The 19821-nt window shown below is 46.0% G+C and overlaps 1 protein-coding gene across 1 annotated transcript in view; it reads left to right on the forward strand.

Annotated features, from left to right (window-relative positions):
- Positions 1–19821, forward strand: part of LOC106594589 (metallophosphoesterase MPPED2) — a 214708-nt gene that overhangs the window by 81947 nt on the left and 112940 nt on the right. The window contains exon 3 of the mRNA XM_082957908.1: positions 4299–4480. Within this exon, the coding sequence (XP_082814034.1) occupies positions 4299–4480 (182 nt within the window). The remainder of the gene's footprint in view (positions 1–4298; positions 4481–19821) is intronic.

Raw genomic sequence — 19821 nt, forward strand, 5'->3', positions numbered from 1 at the left:
GAGGAATACAGCTACTGTAGGACAGGATGTGTCTCTGAATACAGCTACTGTATGACAGGATGTGTCTCTGAATACAGCTACTGTAGGACAGGATGTGTCTCTGAGGAATACAGCTACTGTAGGACAGGATGTGTCTCTTAGGAATACAGCTACTGTAGGACAGGATGTGTCTCTGAGGAATACAGCTACTGTAGGACAGGATGTGTCTCTGAATACAGCTACTGTAGAACAGGATGTGTCTCTGAGGAATACAGCTACTGTAGGACAGGATGTGTCTCTGAGGAATACAGCTACTGTAGGACAGGATGTGTCTCTGAGGAATACGGCCACTGTAGGACACGATATGTCTCTGAATACAGCTACTTTAGGACAGGATGTGTCTCTGAGGAATACAGCTACTGTAGGACAGGATGTGTCTCTGAGGTATACTTCTACTGTAGGACAGGATGTGTCTCTGAATTTAGCTACTGTATGACAGGATGTGTCTTTGAATACAGCTACTGTAGGACAGGATGTGTCTCTGAGGAATACAGCTACTGTAGGACAGGACGTGTCTCTGAGGAATACAGCTACTGTAGGACAGGACGTGTCTCTGAGGAATACAGCTACTGTAGGACAGGATGTGTCTCTGAAGAATACAGCTACTGTAGGACAGGATTTGTCTCTGAGGAATACAGCTACTGTAGGACAGGATTTGTCTCTGAGGAATACAGCTACAGTAGGACAGGATGTGTCTCTGAATACAGCTACTGTAGGACAGGATGTGTCCCTGAGGAATACAGCTACTGTAGGACAGGATGTGTCTCTGAGGAATATAGCTACTCTAGGACAGGATGTGTCTCTGAATACAGCTACTGTATGACAGGATGTGTCTCTGTGGAATACAGCTACTGTATGACAGGATGTGTCTCTGTGGAATACAGCTACTGTAGGACAGGATGTGTCTCTGAGGAATACAGCTACTGTAGGACAGGATGTGTCTCTGAGGAATACAGCTACTGTAGGACAGGATGTGTCTCTGAATACAGCTACTGTAGGACAGGATGTGCCTCTGAGGAATACAGCTACTGGAGGACAGGATGTGTCTCTGAATACAGCTACTGTAGGACAGGATGTGTCTCTGAATACAGCTACTGTAGGACAGGATATGTCTCTGAGGAATACAGCTACTGTAGGACAGGATGTCTCTCTGAGGAATACAGCTACTGTAGGACAGGATGTGTCTCTGAGGAATACAGCTACTGTAGGACAGGATGTGTCTCTGAAACAGCTACTGTAGGACAGGATGTGTCTCTGAATACAGCTACTGTAGGACAGGATGTGCCTCTGAGGAATACAGCTACTGTAGGACAGGATGTGTCTCTGAGGAATACAGCTACTGTAGGACAGGATGTGTCTCTGAGGAATACAGCTACTGTAGGACAGGATGTGTCTCTGATGAATACAGCTACTGTAGGACAGGTTGTTTCTCTGTGGAATACAGCTACTGTAGGACAGGATGTGTCTCTGAGGAATACAGCTACTGTAGGACATGATGTGTCTCTGAGGAATACGGCTACTGTAGGACAGGATGTGTCTCTGAGGAATACAGCTACTGTAGGACAGGATGTGTCTCTGATTACAGCTACTGTAGGACAGGATGTGTCTCTGAATACAGCTACTGTAGGACATGATGTGTCTCTGGGGAATATAGCTACTGTAGGACAGGATGTGTCTCTGAATACAGCTACTGTAGGACAGGATGTGTCTCTGAGGAATATGGCTACTGTAGGACAGGGTGCGTCTCTGAATACAGCTCTGTATGACAGGATGTGTCTCTGAATACAGCTACTGTAGGACAGGATGTGTCTCTGAATACAGCTACTTTAGGACAGGATGTGTCTCTGAGGAATACGGCTACTGTAGGACAGAATGTCTCTCTGAGGAATACAGCTACTGTAGGACAGGATGTATCTCTGAGGAATACAGCTACTGTAGGACAGAATGAGTCTCTGACTACAGCTACTGTAGGACAGGATGTGTCTCTGAATTCAGCTACTGTATGACAGGATGTGTCTCTGAATACAGCAACTGTAGGACAGCATTTGTCTCTGTGGAATACAGCTACTGTAGGACAGGATGTGTCTCTGAGGAATACAGCTACTGTAGGACAGGATGTGTCTCTGTGGAATACAGCTACTGTAGGACAGGATGTGTCTCTGAATACAGCTACTGTAGGACAGGATGTGTCTCTGAGGAATATAGCTACTCCAGGACAGGATGTGTCTCTGAATACAGCTTCTTTTGGACAGGGTAGGTCTCTGAGGAATACAGCTACTGTATGACAGGATGTGTCTCTGAGGAATATAGCTACTCTAGGACAGGATGTGTCTCTGAATACAGCTACTGTATGACAGGATGTGTCTCTGTGGAATACAGCTACTGTAGGACAGGATGTGTCTCTCACTACAGCTACTGTAGGACAGGATGTGTCTCTGAGGAATACAGCTACTGTAGGACAGGATGTATCTCTGAGGAATACAGCTACTGTAGGACAGGATATGTCTCTGAATACAGCTACTTTAGGACAGGATGTGCCTCTGAGGAATACAGCTACTGGAGGACAGGATGTGTCTCTGAAACAGCTACTGTAGGACAGGATGTGTCTCTGAATACAGCTACTGTAGGACAGGATATGTCTCTGAGGAATACAGCTACTGTAGGACAGGATGTCTCTCTGAGGAATACAGCTACTGTAGGACAGGATGTGTCTCTGAGGAATACAGCTACTGTAGGACAGGATGTGTCTCTGAATACAGCTACTGTAGGACAGGATGTGCCTCTGAGGAATACAGCTACTGTAGGACAGGATGTGTCTCTGAGGAATACAGCTACTGTAGGACAGGATGTGTCTCTGAGGAATACAGCTACTGTAGGACAGGATGTGTCTCTGATGAATACAGCTACTGTAGGACAGGATGTTTCTCTGTGGAATACAGCTACTGTAGGACAGGATGTGTCTCTGAGGAATACAGCTACTGTAGGACAGGATGTGTCTCTGAGGAATACGGCTACTGTAGGACAGGATGTGTCTCTGTGGAATACAGCTACTGTAGGACAGGATGTGTCTCTGATTACAGCTACTGTAGGACAGGATGTGTCTCTGAATACAGCTACTGTAGGACATGATGTGTCTCTGGGGAATATAGCTACTGTAGGACAGGATGTGTCTCTGAATACAGCTACTGTAGGACAGGATGTGTCTCTGAGGAATATGGCTACTGTAGGACAGGGTGTGTCTCTGAATACAGCTCTGTATGACAGGATGTGTCTCTGAATACAGCTACTGTAGGACAGGATGTGTCTCTGAATACAGCTACTTTAGGACAGGATATGTCTCTGAATACAGCTACTGTAGGACAGGATGTGTCTCTGAGGAATACAGCTACTGTAGGACAGGATGTGTCTCTGACTACAGCTATTGAATGACAGGATGTGTCTCTGAATACAGCTACTGTATGACAGGATGTGTCTCTGACTACAGCTACTGTAGGACAGGATGTGTCTCTGACTACAGCGACTGTAGGACAGGATGTGTCTCTGACTACAGCTACTGTAGGACAGGATGTGTCTCTGAATACAGCTTCTGTAGGACAGGATGTGTCTTTGAGGAATACAGCTACTGTAGGACAGGATGTGTCTCTGAATACAGCTACTGTAGGACAGGATGTGTCTCTGAATACAGCTACTGTAGGACAGGATGTGTCTCTGAATACAACTGCTGTCGGACAGGATGTGTCTCTGAGGAATACAGCTACTGTAGGACAGGATGTGTCTCTGAGGAATACAGCTACTGTAGGACAGGATGTGTCTCTGAGGAATACAGCTACTGTAGGACAGGATGTGTCTCTGAATACAGCTACTGTAGGACAGGATGTGTCTCTGAATACAGCTACTGTAGGACAGGATGTGTCTCTGAATACAGCTACTGTAGGACAGGATGTGTCTCTGAGGAATACAGCTACTGTAGGACAGGATGTGTCTCTGAATACAGCTACTGTAGGACAGGATGTGTCTCTGAATACAGCTACTGTAGGACAGGATGTGTCTCTGAATACAGCTACTGTAGGACAGGATGTGTCTCTGACTACAGCTCTATTCTCTATATTTTCTCTTTCCCTCTTTCTTTCCTCTTTAATATTCTCTGTCTGTCTCTTTCTCTCTCTGTCTCTTTCTGTCTCTCTCTGTCTCTGTCTCTCTCTGTCTCTCTCTGTCTCTCTCTCTCTCTGTCTCTCTCTGTCTTTCTCTGTCTCTCTCAGGGTGGACCCTACCCTGTATGACACTCCTAAGCCAGCAGGACACACGCGGTTTGTGTGTGTGTCGGACACACACTCCCGTACAGATGGGATCCAGATGCCCTATGGTGACGTGCTGCTCCACACGGGAGACTTCACTGAGCTGGGCCTGCCCTCTGAGGTCAAGAAGTTCAACGACTGGCTAGGTACAGTACACACACATACATGATGCATGCATATACACACACACACACACACACACACACACACACACACACACACACACACACACACACACACACACACACACACACACACACACACTCACGGAGAGAGAGAGAGAGAGAGAGAGAGGCGTACAGTACCCACATTCCCAAGGGGACGTGTAAGTTTCCACATTTTCTCACTCATATTTATACACACATATGCACACACTCGTTTGTACACACACATGAAATCAAACTCAAACACACGGAAGGACGAACAGTGACAGTGACAGACACACAATGGTGTCAGCTACCCTGACTGGTGGCCTAAGTACCCAGTTTAACCCCTGTGACCTAACACACACTGCACAGTTAACCCCTGACCCAAGGGTTTTTCTTTTTTTTAAACTATTTTCTACATTGTAGAATAATAGTGAAGACATCAAAACTATGAAATAACGCATATGGAATTATGTAGTAACCCAAAATGTGTTAAACAAATCAAAATATATTTTTTATTTGAGCTTCTTCAAATAGCCACCCTTTGCCTTGATGACAGCTTTACACACTCTTGGCATTCTCTCAACCAGCTTCACCTGGAAGGCTTTTCCAACAGTCTTGAAGTTGTTCCCACATATGCAAAGCACTGGTTGGCTGCTTTTCCTTCACTCTGCGGGCCAACTCATCCCAAACCATCTCAATTGTGTTGCGGTTGAGTGATTGTGGAGGCCAGGTCATCTGATGCAGCACTCCATCACTCTCCTTCTTGGTAAAATAGCCCTTACACAGCCTGGAGTTGTGTTGGGTCATTGTCCTGTTGAAAAACAAATGATAGTCCCACTAAGCCGAAACCAGATGGGATGGTATATCCCTGCAGAATGCCGTGGTAGCCATGCTGGTTACATGTGCCTTGAATTCTAAATACTGTACAGTGCCCTTCACTAATATTGGCACCCCTGGTAAATATGAGCAGAACAGGCTTTTAATTAAAGGAAAATAATTGAAAGAAAAAATAAATTCTAAACATAAAACAAATATTTTTCTCAAATATGTCTGCCACAATTATTGGCACCCCTTCCTTCAATTCTTTGTTCAACCTCTGTAAATCACAGACAGTGTCACCAGCAAAGCACCTCCACACCTCCACACCTCCTCCTCCATGCTTTACGGTGGGAAACACACATGCGGAGATAATCCGTTCACCCACACCGCATCTCACAAAGACACAGCGGTTGGAACCAAAAATCTCAAATTTGGACTTCAGACCAAAGGACAATTTTCCACCGGTCTAATGTCCATTGCTCATGTTTCTTGGCTGCAAGCAAATTTCTTCTTCTTATTGGTGTCCTTTAGTAGTGGTTTCTTTGCAGCAATTTGACCATGAAGGCCTGATTCACACAGTCTCCTCTGAACAGTTGATGTTGAGATGTGTCTGTTACTTGAACTCTGTGAAGCATTTATTTGGGCAACAATTTCTGAGGCTGGTAACTCTAATGAACTTATCCTCTGCAGCAGAGGTAACTGGGTCTTCCTTTCCTGTGGCGGTCCTCATGAGAGCCAGTTTCATCATAGCACTTCATGGTTTTTGCGACTACAGTTGAAGAAACTTTCAAAGTTCTTGAAATGTTCCGTATTGACTGACGTTCATGTCTTAAAGTAATGATGAACTGTCGTTTCTCTTTGCTTATTTGAGCTGTTCTTGCCATAATATGGACTTGGTCTTTTACCAAATAGGGCTGTCTTCTTTATACACCCCCTTACCTTGTCACAACACAACTGATTGGCTCAAACGCATTAACAAGGAAATACATTTGACAAATTAACTTTTAAGAAGGCACACCTGTTAATTGAACTGCATTCCAGAGTGACTGGTTGAGAGAATGCCAAGAGTGTGCTAAGCTGTCATCAAGGTAAAGGGTGGCTATTTGAAGAATCTCAAATATTAAATATATTTTGATTTGTTTAACACTTTTTTGGTTCTACATGATTCCATATGAGTTATTTCTTAGTTTTGATGTCTTCACTATTATTCTACAATGTAGAAAATAGTAAAAATAAAGAAAGCCCCTTGAATGAGTAGGTGTTCTAATTTTAGCATACAATTCTGATATGAAAAGATAAATTAACATTCACACACGCATGATCTGCACACACCTCCCTGAGACACCTCCCTGAGACAAAATCTGAGCCACACCTCCCTGAGACACACTCTGAGCCACACCTCCCTGAGACACACCTCCCTGAGACACACTCTGAGACACACCTCCCTGAGACACACCTCCCTGAGACACACTCTGAGCCACACCTCCCTGAGCCACACCTCCCTGAGACACACCTCCCTGAGACACAGTCTGAGCCACACCTCCCTGAGACACACCTCCCTGAGACACAGTCTGAGCCACACCTCCCTGAGACACACTCTGAGCCACACCTCCCTGAGACACAATCCGAGCCACACCTCCCTGAGACACACTCCGAGCCACACCTCCCTGAGACACACTCCGAGCCACAACTCCCTGAGACACACTCCGAGCCACACCTCCCTGAGACACACTCCGAGCCACACCTCCCTGAGACACACTCCGAGCCACACCTCCCTGAGACACACCTCCCTGAGCCACACCTCCCTGAGACACACTCCGAGCCACACCTCACTGAGACACACTCCGAGCCACACCTCCCTGAGACACACTCTGAGCCACACCTTCCTGAGCCACACCTCCCTGAGACACACCCTGAGCCACACCTCCCTGAGCCACACCTCCCTGAGCCAGACTCTGAGCCACACCTCACTGAGCCACACCACCCTGAGCCACACCTCCCTGAGACACACTCTGAGCCACACCTCCCTGAGCCACACCTCCCTGAGACACACTCTGAGCCACACCTCCCTGAGCCACACCTCCCTGAGACACACTCTGAGCCACACCTCCCTGAGCCACACCTCCCTGAGACACACTCTGAGCCACACCTCCCTGAGACACACTCTGAGCCACACCTCCCTGAGACACACTCTGAGCCACACCTTCCTGAGCCACACCTCCCTGAGACACACTCTGAGCCACACCTCCCTGAGACACACTCTGAGCCACACCTCCCTGAGCCACACCTCCCTGAGACACACTCTGAGCCACACCTCCCTGAGCCACACCTCCCCTGAGACACACTGAACCACACCTCCCTGAGCCACACCTCCCTAAGACACACTCTGAGCCACACCTCCCTGAGACACACTCTGAGCCACACCTCCCTGAGACACACTCTGAGCCACACCTCCCTGAGACACACTCCGAGCCACACCTCCCTGAGACACACTCCGAGCCACACCTCCCTGAGACACACTCCGAGCCACACCTCCCTGAGACACACTCCGAGCCACACCTCCCTGAGACACACTCCAAGCCACACCTCCCTGAGACACACTCCGAGCCACACCTCCCTGAGCCACACCTCCCTGAGCCACACCTCCCTGAGTCACACCTCCCTGAGACACACTCTGAGCCACACCTCCTTGATACACACTCTGAGCCACACCTCCCTGAGACACACTCTGAGCCACACCTTACTGAGACACACTCTGAGCCACACCTCCCTGAGACACACTCTGAGCCACACCTCCCTGAGCCACACCCCCCTGAGCCACACCTCCCTGAGACACATTCTGAGCCACACCTCCCTGAGACACACTCTTAGCCACACCTTACTGAGACACACTCTGAGCCACACCTCCCTGAGCCACACCTCCCTGAGCCACACCCCCCTGAGCCACACCTCCCTGAGACACATTCTGAGCCACACCTCCCTGAGGCACACTCTGAGCCACACCTCCCTGAGACACACTCTGAGCCACACCTCCCTGAGACACACTCTGAGCCACACCTCCCTGAGACACACACTGAGCCACACCTCCCTGAGACACACTCTGAGCCACACCTCCCTGAGACACACTCTGAGCCACACCTCCCTGATACACACTCTGAGCCACACCTCCCTGAGACACACCTCCCTGAGACACACTCTGAGCCACACCTCCCTGAGACACACTCTGAGCCACACCTCCCTGAGACACACTCTGAGCCACACCTCCCTGAGACACACTCCGAGCCACACCTCCCTGAGACACACTCCGAGCCACACCTCCCTGAGACACACTCCGAGCCACACCTCCCTGAGCCACACCTCCCTGAGCCACACCTCCCTGAGACACACTCTGAGCCACACCTCCCTGAGACACACTCTGAGCCACACCTCCCTGAGACACACTCTGAGCCACACCTCCCTGAGACACACTCTGAGCCACACCTCCCTGAGACACACCTCCCTGAGACACACTCTGAGCTACACCTCCCTGAGGCACACTCTGAGCCACACCTCCCTGAGACACACTCTGAGCCACACCTCCCTGAGACACACTCCGAGCCACACCTCCCTGAGACACACTCCGAGCCACACCTCCCTGAGACACACTCCGAGCCACACCTCCCTGAGACACACTCCGAGCCACACCTCCCTGAGCCACACCTCCCTGAGCCACACCTCCCTGAGACACACTCTGAGCCACACCTCCCTGAGACACACTCTGAGCCACACCTCCCTGAGACACACTCTGAGCCACACCTCCCTGAGACACACCTCCCTGAGACACACTCTGAGCCACACCTCCCTGAGGCACACTCTGAGCCACACCTCCCTGAGACACACTCTGAGCCACACCTCCCTGAGACACACTCTGAGCCACACCTCCCTGAGACACACCTCCCTGAGACACACTCTGAGCCACACCTCCCTGAGGCACACTCTGAGCCACACCTCCCTGAGACACACTCTGAGCCACACCTCCCTGAGACACACTCCGAGCCACACCTCCCTGAGACACACTCCGAGCCACACCTCCCTGAGACACACTCCGAGCCACACCTCCCTGAGCCACACCTCCCTGAGCCACACCTCCCTGAGACACACTCTGAGACACACTCTGAGCCACACCTCCCTGAGACACACCTCCCTGAGACACACTCTGAGCCACACCTCCCTGAGACACACCTCCCTGAGACACACCTCCCTGAGACACACTCTGAGCCACACCTCCCTGAGGCACACTCTGAGCCACACCTCCCTGAGACACACTCTGAGCCACACCTCCCTGAGACACACTCTGAGCCACACCTCCCTGAGACACACTCTGAGCCACTGGGGTGACAATGAGGGCCAGAGAGTGAGTGGCGCCACAGTGCCCGTCTGCTATGCCAATCTGTCTCTCTATTGTGCTGCCAGGTGTAAGGGTCCTAATCCCCCCCCCCACACACACACACACACACACTTCACGAGCCATCAGACCTCATGCTGGGCACTGTCACAAGTGTGTGTGTGTGTGTGTGTGTGTGTGTGTGTGTGTGTGTCCACTCAGTGTCCATGCCCTATGTATACCGCGGTGTCATGTCAGCTGAGATACAGCCTGGTGAGGAGACAGAGTTCTGTATAGCCCCTCCATCTGACAACACAGACAGACATAAAGTGTGTGTGTGTATATTAGAGGACTGTGGTCATAATAGTGAATTGATGTACACCAAAGTGGAAAATGGCTTGGTGTTATTTGGAGCGCAATGTCTGTCATTATCCGGTTTAAACTGAGCACTGGCTGGCTGACTGACTGGCTGGTTGACTGACTGAGTTACAGGCTGGCTGGCTGACTGGCTGACTGACTGACTGGCTGGCTGGCTGGCTTGTTGATTGACTTGCTGGCTGGCTGGGCGACTGGCTGGCTGGCTGGTTAGTTGATTGACTGACTGGCTGGTTGACTGACTGTCTGGTTGATTAATTGGCTGGCTGGGTGACTGGTTTGCTGGCTGGCTGGTTGACTGACACACTGGCTGGCTGGCTGGGTGACTGTCTTACTGGCTGGTTGACTGGATGACTGACTGGCTGGCTGGTTTGGTGACTGAATGACATGCTGGCTGGGTGACTGATTGACTGGCTGGCTGTCTTACTGGCTGGTTGACTGGGTGACTGACTGGCTGGCTGGTTTGGTGACTGAATGACTGGCTGGCTGGGTGACTGATTGACTGGCTGAGAGCAGAACACAAGGCTGTTATTCTGTCTGCGTCAGCAGACCTGTTCTCTAACTGACAATAACTAGCACAGAGAAGAGGAGACCCAAGAAAAGAGGAGGACTACAGTGAGAGAGACATGGCCAAGAAAGACAGGAACACTGATGCCTGGAGAGATGTTTTAAAGAGGGGGAATAATGCAAGAAACCAGAGAAATAAAGGAGAGAAAGGAGAAAAGAAGAGAGAGAGAGATGTCTTTGTGTCTGAAGGAATCAGGACAGTGGATCTCTCTTTACTAGTATGTTACCTCAGTGTGGATGTTGTAAAGGGATGAATAATCAGGACAGTGGATCTCTTTACTAGTATGTTACCTCTGTGTGGCTGTTGTAAAGGGATGAATCAGGACAGTGGATCTCTCTTTACCTGTACAGTGGCAAGAAAAAGTATGTGAACACTTTGGAATTACCTGGACTTCTATATAAATCTGATCTTCATTTAAATCACAACAATAGACAAACACAGTCTGCTTAAACTAATAACACAAACAATTACTTGTTTTCATTTTTTTATTAAACACACCATGTAAACATTCACAGTGCAGGGTGGGAAAAGTATGCGAACACTTGGATTTAATAATTGGTTGACCCAGTTGTTGTTGATTTACTTCTCTGTTTTGGGTCGTTGTCTTGTTGCATCACCCAACATCTGTTGAGCTTCAATTGGCAGACAGATAGCCTAACGTTGTCCAAAATGTCTTGATAAACTTGGGAATTCATTTTTCTCTTGATGATAGCAAGCTGTCCAGGCCCTGAGGCAGCAAAGCAGCCCCAAATCATGACGCTCCCTCCACCATACTTTACAGTTGGCATGAGGTTTTGATGCTGGTGTGCTGTGCCTTTTTTTCTCCACACATAGTGTTGTGTGTTCCTTCCAAACAACTCAACTTTAGTTTCATCTGTCCACAGAATATTTTGCCAGTAGTGCTGTGGAACATCCAGATGCTCTTCTGCCTTCAGATGTGCAGCAATGTTTTTTTGGACAGCAGTGGCTTCTTCCGTGGTGTCATCCCATGAACACCATTCTTGTTTAGTGTTTTACTTATCGTAGACTCGTCCACAGAGATGTTAGCATGTTCCAGAGATTTCTTTAAGTCTTTAGCTGACACTAAGATTCTTCTTAACCTCATTGAACATTCTGCACTGTGCTCTTGTAGTCATCTTTGCAGGACGGCCACTCCTAGAGAGAGTAGCAACAGTGCTGAACTTTCTCCATTTATAAACATTTTGTCTTACCGTGGACTGATGAACACCAAGGCTTTTAGAGATACTTTTTAACCCTTTCCAGCTTTATGCTAGTCAACAATTCTTAATCTTGGATCTTCTGAGATCTCTTTTGTCCGAGGCATGGTTCACATCAGGCAATGCTTCTTGTCAATAGCAAACTCAAATTTTGTATGTGCTTTTTATAGGGCAGGGCAGCTCTAACCAATATCTCCAATCTCGTCTCAAGGATTGTTCTCCAGGTTAGTTAACTCCTGACTCCAATTAGCTTTTGGAGAAGTAATTAGCCTAGGGGTTCACATACTTTTTCCAACCTACACTATCAATGTTTAAATTATGTATTCTATATAGACAAGAAAAATACAATAATTTGTGTGTTATTAAAGCAGACTGTGTTTGTCTGTTGTTGTGACTTAGATGAAGATCTAATTTTATGACTAATTGATGCAGAAATCCAGATAATTCCAAGGGGTTCAAATACTTTTTCTTGCCACTGTATGTTGCCTCTGTGTGGCTGCTGTAAACGGATGAATCAGGACAGTGGATCTCTCTACTAGTATGTTGTTGCTGTTGTAAACGGATGAATCAGGACAGTGGATCTCTCTACTAGTATGTTGTTGCTGTTGTAAACGGATGAATCAGGATAGTGGATCTCTCTACTAGTATGTTGTTGCTGTTGTAAACGGATGAATCAGGACAGTGGATCTCTCTACTAGTATGTTGTTGCTGTTGTAAACGGATGAATCAGGATAGTGGATCTCTCTACTAGTATGTTGTTGCTGTTGTAAACGGATGAATCAGGATAGTGGATCTCTCTACTAGTATGTTGTTGCTGCTGTAAACGGATGAATCAGGACAGTGGATCTCTCTACTAGTATGTTGTTGCTGTTGTAAACGGATGAATCAGGATAGTGGATCTCTCTACTAGTATGTTGTTGCTGTTGTAAACGGATGAATCAGTACAGTGGATCTCTCTACTAGTATGTTGCTGCTGTAAACGGATGAATCAGGACAGTGGATCTCTCTACTAGTATGGTGTTGCTGTTGTAAACGGATGAATCAGGAAATACAATAGCTTTAGTCACAGTGTTCTGAACATAGTTATACTCATGTAGTTCTGGAATACACTCTGTCCGTTGTATTGTAATATTTAACCGAGGACAGTAATGCTCTCAGCTTTGATTCTAACAAAACCCTTTTCTGTAGGTTAGATTCTTTAGAGAGACGAGAGGGGAAAGAGAGGCGGAGAGGATTTTTCTGTTAAAATGACAAGAGATGAGATAGAGAGGAAAAGGGTCTTTGTGTTCTAGTTTATATACTGTAGCACTCAGAGTTTGTGGACATGAACGAGAGGAATGTTTTCAATGTCTCCTAATGCAGACAATGTTTGTGACATAAAGAGTTGCATACCTCTCCAAGGCCAGACGTATTCTCTCTGTCTCACTGTGGAAGATCAACAATACAGAGAGAAGGGGTGGAGAGGGGATTGAAAAACAGAGAGAGGTAAGTAGGGACAAGCGCTAACTAAATTAAACTGAGTGGAAATTGCGTATTTTAGAACTCCACTAAACAGCACTTTCCCTGCTTCAATCTTTCCCTCTTCAGTGCTCCTCAGTGCTCCTCAGTGCTCCTCAGTGCTCCTCAGTGCTCCTCTCATTCACTGCATGTCACCCTGTTTCTTTCCTTTTCTTTTATTCTATCCTTTTTTTTACTAGAGGACTGTGTTTTCCCTCTGTTCTTCCCTTCCCTCTGGAGAGGACTGTGTTTTCCCTCTGTTCTTCACTTCTCTCTGGAGAGGACTGTGTTTTCCCTCTGTTCTTCCCTTCCCTCTGGAGAGGACTGTTTTTTCCCTCTGTTCTTCCCTTCCCTCTGGAGAGGACTGTGTTTTCCCTCTGTTCTTCCCTTCCCTCTGGAGAGGACTGTGTTTTCCCTCTGTTCTTCCCTTCTCTCTGGAGAGGACTGTGTTTTCCCTCTGTTCTTCACTTCCCTCTGGAGAGGACTGTGTTTTCCCTCTGTTCTTCCCTTCCCTCTGGAGAGGACTGTGTTTTCCCTCTGTTCTTCCCTTCTCTCTGGAGAGGACTGTGTTTTCCCTCTGTTCTTCCCTTCCCTCTGGAGAGGACTGTGTTTTCCCTCTGTTCTTCCCTTCTCTCTGGAGAGGACTGTGTTTTCCCTCTGTTCTTCCCTTCCCTCTGGAGAGGACTGTGTTTTCCCTCTGTTCTTCCCTTCCCTCTGGAGAGGACTGTGTTTTCCCTCTGTTCTTCACTTCTCTCTGGAGAGGACTGTGTTTTCTCACTGTTCTTCCCTTCTCTCTGGAGAGGACTGTGTTTTCCCTCTGTTCTTCCCTTCCCTCTGGAGAGGACTGTTTTTTCCCTCTGTTCTTCCCTTCCCTCTGGAGAGGACTGTGTTTTCCCTCTGTTCTTCCCTTCTCTCTGGAGAGGACTGTTTTCTCTCTGTTCTTCCCTTCCCTCTGGAGAGGACTGTGTTTTCCCTCTGTTCTTCCCTTCCCTCTGGAGAGGACTGTGTTTTCCCTCTGTTCTTCCCTTCCCTCTGGAGAGGACTGTGTTTTCCCTCTGTTCTTCCCTTCTCTCTGGAGAGGACTGTGTTTTCCCTCTGTTCTTCCCTTCCCTCTGGAGAGGACTGTGTTTTCCCTCTGTTCTTCCCTTCTCTCTGGAGAGGACTGTGTTTTCCCTCTGTTCTTCCCTTCTCTCTGGAGAGGACTGTGTTTTCCCTCTGTTCTTCCCTTCTCTCTGGAGAGGACTGTGTTTTCCCTCTGTTCTTCACTTCTCTCTGGAGAGGACTGTGTTTTCCCTCTGTTCTTCCCTTCCCTCTGGAGAGGACTGTGTTTTCTCTCTGTTTTTCACTTCTCTCTGGAGAGGACTGTGTTTTCCCTCTGTTCTTCACTTCTCTCTGGAGAGGACTGTGTTTTCCCTCTGTTCTTCCCTTCTCTCTGGAGAGGACTGTGTTTTCTCTCTGTTTTTCACTTCTCTCTGGAGAGGACTGTGTTTTCCCTCTGTTCTTCACTTCTCTCTGGAGAGGACTGTGTTTTCCCTCTGTTCTTCCCTTCCCTCTGGAGAGGACTGTGTTTTCTCTCTGTTTTTCACTTCTCTCTGGAGAGGACTGTGTTTTCCCTCTGTTCTTCACTTCTCTCTGGAGAGGACTGTGTTTTCCCTCTGTTCTTCCCTTCCCTCTGTTCTTCCCTTCCCTCTGTTCTTCCCTTCTCTCTGTTCTTCCCTTCTCTAGAGAGGACTATATTAACGCTGAGCCATTGATTGCTGTTAGGTAGATAGAGCAGATCATTGATTGCTGTTAGGCTGATAGAGAAGATCATTGATTGCTGATAGAGCAGATCATTGATTGCTGTTAGGCAGATAGAGAAGATCATTGATTGCTGTTAGGCAGCTAGAGAATATCATTGGTTGCTGTTAGGCAGATAGAGCAGATCATTGATTGCTGTTAGGCTGATAGAGAAGATCATTGATTGCTGATAGAGCAGATCATTGATTGCTGTTAGGCAGATAGAGAAGATCATTGATTGCTGTTAGGCAGATAGAGAAGATCATTGATTGCTGTTAGGCAGATAGAGCAGATCATTGATTGCTGTTAGGCAGATAGAGAAAATCATTTATTGCTGTTAGGCGGATAGAGAAAATCATTGATTACTGTTAGGCAGATAGAGAAGATCATTGATGGCTGATAGAGCAGATAGAACAGATCATTGGAGCTCAATAGAGGAAATGAGCTTTCTCTGACCCAGTCTGTCCCATACTACTGTTACCCTCTCTAACCCTCATCCTCTGGTTAAAGCTTCCCCGTTGGGCCTTGTTTGTGTGCATTTGCACATGTGTGCAGATAAAGAAAGCATGAAATATCCTGCTGTTTTGCAGAGATTTATAAGTAAAGTTACACAGGGTTTCCTGTATTTGTTTTTGATCTGCGGTTTTACCGCAGATTTTTCCAATTTGGTTAGCCTCAACTCCTTATGTAAAAACTCTCTAGAGATTTTATCACACACACACACACACACACACACACACACACACACACACACACACACACACACACACACACACTATATATATATATATATATATATATATATATATATATATATATATATATATATATAAATAAATAAATGTTAATAATAATGGAAAAGACCAGTTTACAGAAGGTATTCACACCCCTTAAATATTTCCACATTTTGTTGCGTTACAAATTGGGATTAAAATAGATTTTAAAAAAAAAATTCAACTATCTACACACAATACTCTGTAATGTTAAAGTGGAAGAAAAATTATATCATTTGAAAAACATTTATGAAAAATAAAACAGTAATATATCTTGATGAAGTAAGTATTCAACCCCCTGAGTCAATACTTGTTAGAATCACCTTTGGCAGATTACAGGTGTGAGTCATTCTGTGTCTCTAAGAGCTTTGCACGCCTGGATTGTACAGTATTTGCCCATTATAATTTTTTTTAACTCTTCAAGCTCTGTCAAGTTGGTTGTTGATCATTGCTAGACAGCCATTTTCATGTCTTGACATAGATTTAAGCCAATTTAAGTCAAAACTGTAACAAGGCCACTCAGAAACATTCAGTGTCGTCTTGATAAGAAACTCCAGTGTATTTTTGTCCTTGTGTTTTAGGTTATTGTCCTGCTGAAAGGTGCAGTCCAAGTGTCTGTTAGAAAGCAGACTGAACCAGGTTTTCCTCTAGGATTTTGTCTGTGCTTAGATCTATTCCGTTTCTTTTTATCCCCCCAAAAAACGACCTAGTCCTTGCTGGTGATGAGGGTATTCATAACATGGTGCAGCCATGGTGCAGCAGTGGTACTCAGCAGAGGTGGGACCAAGTCATTGTTTTACAAGTCACAAGTAAGTCTCAAGTCTTAGCACTCAAGTCCTAAGTCAAGACCAACAAGTCTCAAGTCAAGTCTCAAGTCAAGTCCCAAGTCTCAAGTCTCAAGTCACGAGTCAAGTCCCAAGTCTCAAGTCCCAAGTCAAGTCTCAAGTTCTAAGGGCACAAGGCGAGACCCAGATGCAGACACAGGAGGCAGATGGTTTGAGTCTTTGATATTTATTACATCCAAAAGGGGTAGGCAAGAGAATGGTCGTGGACAGGCAAAAGGTCAAAACCAGTTCAGAGTCCAGGAGGTACAGTGTGGCAGCCAGGCTCGAGGTCAGGGCAGGCAGAATGGTCTGGCAGGCGGGTACAGACCGCAGGCAAGAAAACAGGCAAGGGTCAAAACCGGGAGGACTAGCAAAAGAGAATAGAAAAGGCAGGAGCACGGGAAAAACCACGCTGGTTGACTTGGAACATTCAAGACAGACAAAAAACACAGGTTTAAATACCCAGGGGATAATGGGGAAGATAGGTGACACCTGGAGGGGGTGGAGACAAGCACATGGACAGGTGGAACAGATCAGGGTGTTACACAAGTCAAGTCTCAAGTCAAGTCTCAAGTCCTAATCTTTGAGTTTCGGGTCAAAGTCATAATGTGCTCTTCACCAAATGTAATACCATTTCATATTTTTAATAAGAGTAACAGTTAATATATTACATTTACGCAAATCATGAATGCTTTTAAAAATATAAATGTATTACTTTCCAAATAAACTTTATATTTCCATGGAAATACATGGGTAGCCATGAGAAAGACCCGCCCCCACATAGCAATCGACTATCGTGGATCGCTCAGTGGCGGTTCTAGACCATTTCAACTGGGGGGGCCAAGCTGGGGCCAGTTGTACTGTTAGAGGGTCCAGTTACATTAGACGTTTTTGTTGTCATATCGTTTTCTTCACTGCATTGCAGGCATTAGCAGGCAAAAGAATCTAGAAAAAAGAAACGCACACCTTTAAAGGCGAGGTGCTGGCTAGCGGAGTAGAACACTAGAAAATAAAGGAAAGACGCACACTCTAAGAGCTCAGATGCAAAAATGTAATCACCAACGTTTCGACAGCAATGCTGTCTTCATCAGGGTATCATCAAACACTGCGAGATGAGTCATTTATATAGTGTCAAGAGACACACAGGTGTTTGTAATCATGGCCAAGTAGGCAAAAGACCATGTTCATAATCATCATCGTTGTCACTGTCTAATAACGGATGTAAAAAAAGAACATAACTAATTTTTGCTATGTAAAAATGATTTCATACTGGACATTTAGGGGGGCCACAAGGGGGTCCAAAATTGTTGGCACAGGGGCACTGGCCCCCCCTGCCCCCGTCAGAACCACTAGTGGGATCGATATGGTGCGCAATCGGGCGATGTAGGCTTGTACACAATCGCCCAACCTTAACACACACACACACACACCCACCCTCTCCGTGTGTGGTTACAGTAGTAACATCAGGCAGGATTTAAGGTTACCAACTGCCTAGCCAGTTGTAGCTCAATCTTGGGTGCAATGATCACGTTCCCGCACTTACTGACTGTGTGGAGGCTCATTGATTTAACGTTACATTAGCAAAGTTATATATAGCTGTTGGCTATATTAGCCACGACTTAACGTTCTTTGTGCAGCTTCAAATGTTGAACAAAGTTGTAAGTTGTTGCACCTCCGTCTGTAATTTTCTTCCCGGATGTTATGCAAGTTGCAATCCGTTTTTTGATGACTACAGCGTAGTCTTTATATCCAAAAATAATAATTTTGGGTATCAACTTTCCAAGGGCTCTGTCTGACTGCACCCACCGACGTTCCTCTGCATTGCCACGCGAAACTTTTTCTCAGCTGGCACAATTTGATTGGCTGCTGTCCAATTCAAACTGTAATCCGTTAAATGAAGAGTTGATGCACTGCACACTTTTTTTAATAGCATAATTTTTAATATTTGGGCTTGAGGAGGGTATCAAGTCAGTTCGAGTCAAGGCTCAAGTCCAAGTTAAGTCACGAGTCATTGGCGTTAAAGTCAAAGTCAAGTTGCAAGTCATCATATTTGTGACTCGAGTCTGACTTGAGTTCAAGTCATGTGACTCGAGTCCACACCTCTGGTACTCAGTGATATGTTGTATTGGATTTGCCCCAAACATTACACTTTGTATTCAGGACATACAGTTAATTTACTTGCCAAATTCTTTGCATTATTACTTTAGTGCCTTGTTGCAAACAGGATGCATGTTTTTGGAATATTTTTTTATTCTGTACAGACTTCCTTCTTTTCACTTTGTCATTTAGGTTAGTATTGTGGAGTAACTACAATGTTGTTGATCCATCCTCAGTTTTCTCCTACAACAGCCATTAAACACTGAAACTGTTTTAAAATCACAATTTTCCTCATGGTGAAATCTCTGAGCGGTTTCCTTCCTCTCCGGCAACTGAGTTAGGAAGGACGCCTGAATCGTGAAAGTGAATGGGTGTATTGATACACCATCCAAAGCTTCATTAATAACTTCACCATGCTAAAAGGGATATTCAATATCTTAGTTTTTTTCATGTTTACCCATCTACCAATAGGTGCCCTTCTTTGCGAGGCATTGGAAAACCTCCCTGGTCTTTGTGGTTGAATCTGTGCTTGAAATTCACTACTCGATTGAGGGACCTTACAGGGTATCAAGTCAGTTCGGGGTACAGAGATGGGGTAGTCATTCAAAATCATGTTAACCCCTAATATTCCATGCAACTTATAATGTGACTTGTTTAGCACATTTTTAGTCCTGAACATATTTAGGCTTGCCATACCAAAGGGGTTGAAAACGTATTGACTCAAGACATTTCAGCTTAATTTTGTTTATTAATTTAAAAAAAATGTCTACATACAAATTTCCACTTTCACATTGTGGGGAATTGTGTGTAGATCAGTAGCACAACATCTCAATGTAATCAATTTTAAATTCAGGCTGTAGCTCAACAAAATGTGAAAAAAGTAAATGGGTGTGAATACTTTCTGAAGGCACTGTAAGTCTCTGCAAGCTGTTCTCGCATATAGAACAATATATTCACTCTGAATTTTGCTTAAAGGTCCAATGCAGCTATCTCAATATCAAATCATTTCTGTGTAACAATGAAGTA

Source organism: Salmo salar, chromosome 11, assembly GCF_965601325.2.
Source record: "Salmo salar chromosome 11, fSalSal1, whole genome shotgun sequence".
Classification (NCBI taxonomy): domain Eukaryota; kingdom Metazoa; phylum Chordata; class Actinopteri; order Salmoniformes; family Salmonidae; genus Salmo; species Salmo salar.